Source organism: Crocuta crocuta, unplaced genomic scaffold (genome assembly GCF_008692635.1).
Source record: "Crocuta crocuta isolate KB4526 unplaced genomic scaffold, BGI_CrCroc_1.0 scaffold13, whole genome shotgun sequence".
In the NCBI taxonomy this organism is placed as follows: Eukaryota; Metazoa; Chordata; class Mammalia; order Carnivora; family Hyaenidae; genus Crocuta; species Crocuta crocuta.
The window spans coordinates 8,697,139-8,705,154 of NW_027530007.1; the positions used below are offsets into that span (position 1 = coordinate 8,697,139).

Consider the following 8,016-nt stretch of genomic DNA (forward strand, 5'->3'; position numbering starts at 1 on the left):
AACCCCTCCAATGAGTTCATTTCACTCATAATGTCCTTTGCTTGTTTTTGTCACTTTCTGATTCTCCCAACTTCCTAAATGAGTTTTTAAAAATGTGCCTGTCATTTTTCTTAATTTTTTAACATTTATTTATCTGAGAGAGAGAGAGTGGAGGAGGGGCAGAGAGAGAGGGAGACAGAATCCAAAGCAGGCTCCAGGCTCTGAGCTGTCAGCACAGAGCCTGACGCGGGGCTCGAACCCATGAACTGCGAGGTCATGACCTGAGCCGAAGTTGGATGCTTAACCGACTGAGCCACCCAGGTGCCCCAAAATGTGCCTGTCTTGAGGTTCACTGAGAACTGTGTGGTTCCTTGGGTCTCAATAAACACACAGTGTCGCTTACGTACCATCACAGTAATGTACAGAGAGGCTCTCTCGCTCTGAGAAATGCCCCGTGCCCCCTGCTCACCCCTGCTCACCCCTGCGTTGTAGTTTTAAGGTGGTTTGTTATGCATCAAAGGCTACAAGAAATATCTGGCTATACATCGAAATTCCCAAAGATCGAGACAACAGAAGTGGTGACCACGATATAAAACACTTTTCTTGTTTCACGTGGTCTTGTTTGGATGGTAAAGCTAATGTGATATACAAGCCGTGTGATACATGCAGCTGAGTACAGGTAACCTGAAGCTGACAGTTTAAACACCTTATCTAAAATATAAACGTTTCTGGACACGCAAACACACAAAGGTAGAGGAATGTTGTTAAACTGAGAAAATGTGTACGTAATGAAGAGAAAGGAAAATGCTTGCCACCTCTCTGGATCAGGAAAAGCGTCTCTGACTCCAGCTCAGCCCCCCTGGGGCCCCTCCTCGGTCTCGGGCCGATCCCCACCGTGGCTCGAGTCTGTCTTACCAAACCGTCTTCACATCTAAGAGGGACAACGCTCCTGGCAATCGTTTACCCTTGCGCTTGCCGGCGATATTGTCGCCCTGGTTAAAACCACAGCCGAGGCGACCGCGTTCCTACGCGGCCCCTCCTGCGCCTGGCGCTGCCTTCCCGAAAGTCAGAAACCGAAAAGCTGGCAGCATGCCCTCCGCCTCACCCGCCTCCTGGGCTCCCGCAGCTGTAGCAGCAAAGGCCACCCCCTGAGTGTATAAAGGGAGGGATAGTACAGGTAAGTAGGCGGTTTATCGTCGCTGTGGTGTAAGCACCGCATCACCCGTACTGTGGGGAAGTCAAATAAAAATTGCTCCACCTTCCTAGGCTGCTAATACATAAAAGCAATGCCGTCATTATTGCTACGTTTGAGCAACGGTGCACGTTCACGTCCATGGGTAGGACCGGCATAGTAACGCCCACAGACCGGCTTTGCTTCCGTTCGGTGCCCTCGCCAGTCAGCGACAATCAGGACCCTTGACGTGAACAGAAAACCCCCCGGCAGTTTCTAGTGTCCTCCAAGCTCATCACACGGTCTTCATCTCAGAGCGATTGTTGACCAAACCCTTGGAAAGTACGTTACAGCTGAAGACAGGTCTGCTCTCTGACCTTTGGCTGTGCTGTCCAGCTGGCCGGCTGCGGGCCTTTGGGGCTTCCTCATACTTACCTGCCACAAACCGCAAGTCAGAAATGGACTCTTCTGCAAGAAAGATCTAGAGGGCCTGTATGTGAGAGGCTGTTTCAGGTACTCTTGGCCGGCGATGCTGTAGGGAACAGCCTCCTTGGGCAAGCTGTCATATGACCATAGCGGGGGGCACCTGCCCCGCTGTCCCTGGGGCCCACGTCAGGGCTCCGGGACCCTCCACACCAGCTGCTTCCTCCCTGGATGAGGAAGAGCATGACTCTCATCCAGACTCGGCTGCTTTGGGGCATCCCTTTCGCTCTCAGGCTGATCTCCGCCGGAGCTCAAGGCAGACGGCCCAGGAGCACATTCAGCTTAGTTCTAGATCCCCACGACGGGTAGAGTAAGCGGTGGCCTTGACTTCAGGGGCAGGTGGGGGTGCCGGGCACGTGAAGTGCTGGGAGCCCCCAGGCTGCAGAGCCCGTGGGGGGGGGCACTGCAGAGGGAGGCGGATGGTCGTGTCCCTGTTGAGAGCACTCTGGGAAGAGTGCCGTGGCCAAGTCACGGCTTCAGGACGGCCGAGAGACTGTCGTGGGCAGGACACCACTGACCCCCCACCCCCGGCCCAGCCGGACACGCGGAGACCCCGTCCCTCCCGCCGTGTTCCTGCGGGCGCAGCCCAACCCCACGCTCACTGCAGAGCAGAGATGCACACAGGCTCACGCGTACGGCCCCACGCCTGTCCTGACGGATGGAATGGCGGTCACAGTGTCACAGTTAAAGGCAGATCTCCCTTGGCTGCGCACGGGAAACGACCACGTCCTCGAGGGGCCAGGACGCACTGTGCGCGGGAGCGACGTCTGTGGGGACTCTCAGGACACTGCTGGCGGCCACTCTGCAGCTTGGCGCCCTGCCGTCCGCTAGGGGAGGGCACCCCTTCCCGGGACACCAGAGACGGGGACGTGGGCATCTCGCGGGCGGAGGTCACCCGCACAGTCAGAGGCACCGCAGGCGGAGTCCACTAGAACCAAATCATTGGTTCTTGGCTCCTGACTTCAGCACTCACGGTCTGTCAGGACGGCACGGAAGTGATTCCTGCGCGTTTTCTCACGCGGCCCTGGAGCCTGGGGGCGGGGCTCTGGCTTACCAGCTGCAGACTAAACGGGCTTCTTCGCATCGTCGGCCGACTGGCAGCGCCGCCACAGACAGAGCGAGCCAGTGAGGAGAGCACCCCATTAATGATGCCGCGGCGGGAAGCCACTGATGGGGGGCTGACCACGACCGGAAAAATCTGCGGTCCTGGTTGCTTGACATTCTCTCAGGATGAAAGCATCGGCTGGTCCCTGAAACAAGGTTCCTATATTTCCGGACTTTGTGTTTTCGAATCACAGTGTCTCATGTCTGGACGATCTCTCATCTGGCCTGTGGTCCTCACGAGAGGGCGGCTCACGGTCTGTCCCTCCCGGTCAGCAGCCCTCCTGAGGGACACGCCCAGGTTGTGCGGGTTTGCCGCCTCGTGCTGGGAGACACGACACCGTGGCAAACCGTGGCGCCTCCGGGAGAGGGGCCCGCGCGCAGGCAAGCGGCCCCTCCCCAGAACTGGTCAGAGCTGGCAGAGACTGTCCGTGGCATTGGGGGAGCTTGTGGGGAGTGACCCGCGGAGCCAGCCTCGTGTTGCTGACACATCGACACGGTTCCCGAGCGGCCTGGGTCTGCCCACACCGGCTCTGCTGCCGGCAGCCGGTCCCAAACTGGAAACTGGCCCCTTTTCCTTGTGAAAGTTGTGCCTTTGGCTGGTGTGAGCCCTGCCCTGCTCTGTTCTGGGAGCCCAGGCCTGGGCCTTCCGTCGCCCTCCCACGCGCTGCCACAGGCTGGCCACTTCGCGCCACACACTGGCGATCACATGGCTCCCCCGGGCCTGATGCCCGGATACGAGCCTTCTGGGCCCTCGGGGTCGGCACCCACGTGGCAGGGCGGCCGGCAGCATCCCCTTCCCTGCGGTTGCAGGACTGAGGTCCGTTTTCTTCTTGGCCGGTTGGCTGGGGGCAGCTCCTGAGATCCCCGCCAAGGGCCCTTTCACACAACGGCCAGCCGTGACGGAGACCGTCAGACAGTGACGTCCCGGCACGTTGTCACGTGGGTGCAAAAGGCTCTTCCGGCCGTGTCACCGCTCCTGCCCACACTGAAGGGGAGGGCATGGCAGGGGCGGGGGGGCACCTCTCCGCTCTGCACGCCGCCTGGTCCTTGCAGGCCAGTGCAGTCACGTGCAGTCACGCCAACCCTACCAGCGCTGAGCCGTCTCGAATTCCTGCATCACCAGACCACACCGTCCTCACCTGGACCCTGCAGACCCCCGTGTGGCTCATGCAGCCCCTACAGACCTCCCTGTGCGCCAGGCTCTGCTCTCTCACCTGGGAGGTGGCTTCCCCGGGCGAGGCCTTCCGCCCGCACAGACGTTTGCCGGCAGGGATGTCCCTCCCTCAGAGGCTGTCCTGGTCAGTCCCGAGGAGCAGCACCCTGCCCGGTTTTCGTCTCCGGACAGCACTTCTCCCAGAGATGAAAATGATCTTATTTGCCAGTGAGCAGGCCCGCCGGCTGTCCGTCCGGCTCCAGCAGCTCGCAGTGCCCTGGCACACAGTAGGCGCTCAGCAAATATTTGGTGCGTGAGTGTGTGACATTATCCGTGGGTGTGAGCACGTGGCTCTGTGTCTGGTTGTGGCTGGTGGCGTTTCTGAGTGCCTGTGGTTTCTCCTCCCAGTGAGCCTGGCTGCCCGGAATGTCCAAGTCNAGCCACGCCTCCAAGGAGAGGGGAGGTGGGTCCGGGCCTCTGGTCTGGCCGGGGGATTGGCCAGCGTTCAGGGTGGGACCAAGGTGATGTCAGTGGTTTTGTTTTGTCCTGGTCGGTTCCCTTCCCGAGGGAAAACGGAGGTGCCAGGCGACACCGGGAAATGAGCAACCCACAGGCCTCAGGCCTCGGGAAGGAGCGAGCAGAAGGCCTCGGGCCTCCGCTGGAGGAGGGGCAAGGTGGCCTGCGGGGTCTCCGCTCTCATCTGTGGCTATTTCCTGCCGAGGGCCAGGGCGGGAGCAGCGGCCCTGCGCTGCTGACTCTGGTTGTGGTGGCTTCAAGCAGAAAGGGGCAGGGAAAGGGGGTTCCAGCCCTCCACTGCCTCTGTCCCTTCTTGGCCAGTGGTGACGGGGGTCAGCTTCCCCGCAGGGGCGCCCCCCTCAGACTGCTGCACTTGGGCCGAGCTGAGGGCTGAGTCCGGACTCCAAGGGCGTGCAGGGCCTGAGGCCAGGGAACCTACGCAGCACCGACAGGCTCCCTGCTCAGGGATCGAGCTGCCCGTCCGTGGTCCTCTTCCAGACAGTGGAACCAGCCCTGGGCCATTTCTGCCTCCCTGCAGCACTGCCTGGACATCTTCCCTCCATGGAGGACAGACAGCCCGGCAGACAGAGGCGGGAACACAGGACAGAGACGGAGAGACATGGGCGGGGCCCAGAGAAGGGAGGTCACCAGCTAATATAAACCAGTTAAAAAAACAGAGGAGAGGCCAGGCCTCAAGGCCAGCCAGGCTGGGCTTGTTTTTCCAGAATGAAAGGCCCAGGGAGGGGCTGGGGCCAGGATAAGCGCTGATTCCAGTTTGGAAAGGGGGCTCCAACCCCCAGGCCCTGGGTCGTGCTGAGGAAATGGGTTCATTAGGTCTGGGTGGGTGGGGGCCTCTTCACATCCCCATGGCTGTTCCCCCTGTCTGGCCCTCACTCTCCCTGTGGCAGTGGTGGCCTCCTCAGCTGACTGGGAGTCTAAGGGTCTGGCTGGGCTGGATTTCTTGCTTGTCTGAGGACTTGGAGACCAGGACAGCGTTCAAGGGTGAGATCCCAGCCACCAGAGACTGGGGCCTGTGACCATAATTCTATTCAAATGGGCAGTCTAAAAAATGCACTGTGGAGATTTTGTGGTTGCTTGGATTTTTTTCTTCCTTTTTTTCTTTTTGAGGTTTGCTTAACTAGAAAGAGTGGGTTTGGTACACAGTGTGTGCTCTGTTATTTCGCATTTGTTTATGTGACTTTGTAATTTTTCCCAGAGCTTCAAATTTGTGCTTTCCGTGGGGGAGGCTCCCACTCCCTCCTCCCCGCCCACCCCCCCCTGCAAGGAGGAGGTGCTCCAGGGAGGATCTTAGTCAGGGTTTGGTTTCAGGGACACCAAGCACTGNCCCCTTGCAAGGAGGAGGTGCTCCAGGGAGGATCTTAGTCAGGGTTTGGTTTCAGGGACACCAAGCACTGTCCTTGATGGTGGGCAGATGGCGGGGGTGGGGTGGGGGGGGTGTCCAGGCCAGGGTGGAGGGGCTGGTCACACGCTGGCCCTTCAGTGCTCAGGGTCCCCACCCACCCTCGTGCCCTGGCAGGCTCCCCTGGGTGGTAAAGATGACCGATCAAGAGCAGGGCCCACTGTGCTGTCCTAAGGAAATCCTCTGGGCTGGACGTTACTGTTCTCTTCCTTTTACAGATGAAGAAATGCAGCCCCCAGAGGAGGCAAAGGGGGAGAGCTTTAGGTCTGGCAGCTGGGGCTCCTCGGGGGTCCCCAAGCCCCAGGATGCCTTTCTGCTGAGACGGATGCCTGGACCCACACAGCAGGCACAGAGAGGGGATGGCCAGGCTGTCCACGCAGGGGAACCCCCAGGGCCAGGGTCCTACAGAGGTGGAAGGGAGGTGATGTACAACCCAGAATCCCAGCCCTGGAGCAGCCCCAGAAAGGCCTCATATGTCACAGCCGCCCCCACTTAGGGCTGTGCCCTCAGCCCTCGTGCCCGGCTGAAGGCTGGGCTGCTGGCCCCCCTCCCCCCAAGGGCCTGAGGCCCCCCCCGGCCGGATGGCTGCTCAGACCCCCCTCACCTTGGCGGACACAGTGGCCGTGTTCCTAACCCTCCCCACCAGGCCAGCCAAGGATTCGGGGAGGACTAGGGGCCAGCAAGAGCCAGAGGGGGCGGTCTGCAGACTGTCGACCCGGCCCAGGGCTCCGTGATGTCATGGCGGGTGCTAANTGTTCGGGGCAAAGCCTAGGGTCTGAGCTTGAGTGCCGAGGGGTGGGACATTCCAACCCCGCCGGGAAGGGTGGGGGGCCTCAAGGGAGCAGCTCACCAGGACAAGGGCTCACCCAAGGGGGTGTGAGGGTTTGTGTGGGGTCTCCGCCAGAACTTCCCCTCACGCGGATTAACGGATTAGGGAGCCAGAGGCTGAGGTGGCCGGTGCCTCTCGCTGGGGTCCCTCCTGCACCCCACTCTTCCAGGAAGCCCCTCAGGTCTGCACGAGGAGTAGGCTGGGGGATTTAGGGGGCCTGGGAGTGGTGCGGCTCACAGGGTCTGTCCCAGAGCCCCCTTGGCTGCCAGGCCCCCTGAGCCCGCCTCCCGGGCTGGCCTGCTGACCCGGCACATTCCTCCTGGTCCCGGGCGCTCAGCCCATCTCTGAAGCAGGAACTTGCTTGTGGGGTGCGGACGGTCCAGCCTGCCTGTGCCTCAGACCTCTGCCCTTCAGGATGGCTGAGGGGGCTGCAACCCTGAGCACTGGGCGTGGGGCAGGGCCCCAGCTGTCTGCGAACCCTTGGAGGCTTGAGTGGCATGGCCCTTGGCAGGTGCACCTACCACGTGGGATATGAATGCGCGGGAGCCCCCAAACCAGCCTTGGGTATCGGGCTTTGGTGCTCCGGCGGCCTTGCTGCGGTGATGGTGACAGTGCCGCCGTTTCTGAGGGTGGCTGTTGGTGACACGCACCCTCCAGAGCTGGCCCCACTCTTCAGCCCCAGAAGGGCAACTGCTGTCCCACAACCCGGGGAGGGGGCTGTGGGGACTGGGCGGGGCCGTGGGAGAGGTGCCTGTGCCTTGTGGGGCTAAGGGAGACCCCCCTCCGCCCACTTTGCCCGGCTGACTTTTAGCCCCACCTGTTAGGCAGGCGATCGTTAGCGCCCACTGCAGTAGGGACTATAGAGGGCGGCAGGGATCCAAGTGTGGGGGCCCAGGGCTGGGTGGATGACCTAGATGTGAACGCTCAGGTTGCCCCCCCCAAGCATGTGACTCTCCCTTCTCCAGGCTCTGCTGTCCTTCTGTCCTCAGGTTAGTGACTGCCCTCCCCTCTTGCCAGACCCGCCCTATACCTTCCCTTTGGGTCCCTCCCTCCCCCTGACTCCCCCTCCTCCCCAGTNCGCGCACTGGGACGGCGAGAAGGAGGTGCTGGTGGCGGAGCGCGGCGCGCCCGCGCTGCTGACCTGCGTGAACCGGGCGCACGTGTGGACCGACCGGCACCTGGAGGAGGCGCAGCAGGTGGTGCACTGGGACCGGCAGCCGCCCGGGGTGCCGCACGACCGCGCCGACCGCCTGCTGGACCTCTACGCCTCGGGGGAGCGCCGCGCCTACGGGCCGCCCTTCCTGCGCGAGCGCGTGGCCGTGGCGGCGGACGCCTTTGCGCGCGGCGACTTCTCGCTGCGC

General features: G+C 61.6%; 1 protein-coding gene across 1 annotated transcript in view; it reads left to right on the plus strand.

The window, feature by feature from the left end:
• Positions 1-3,736: 3,736 nt before the first annotated feature.
• Positions 3,737-8,016, plus strand: part of MXRA8 (matrix remodeling associated 8) — a 5,775-nt gene continuing 1,495 nt past the window's right edge. Inside the window, exons 1-2 of the mRNA XM_077764006.1 lie at positions 3,737-4,177; positions 7,732-8,016. Of these exons, the coding sequence (XP_077620132.1) occupies positions 3,737-4,177; positions 7,732-8,016 (726 nt within the window). The remainder of the gene's footprint in view (positions 4,178-7,731) is intronic.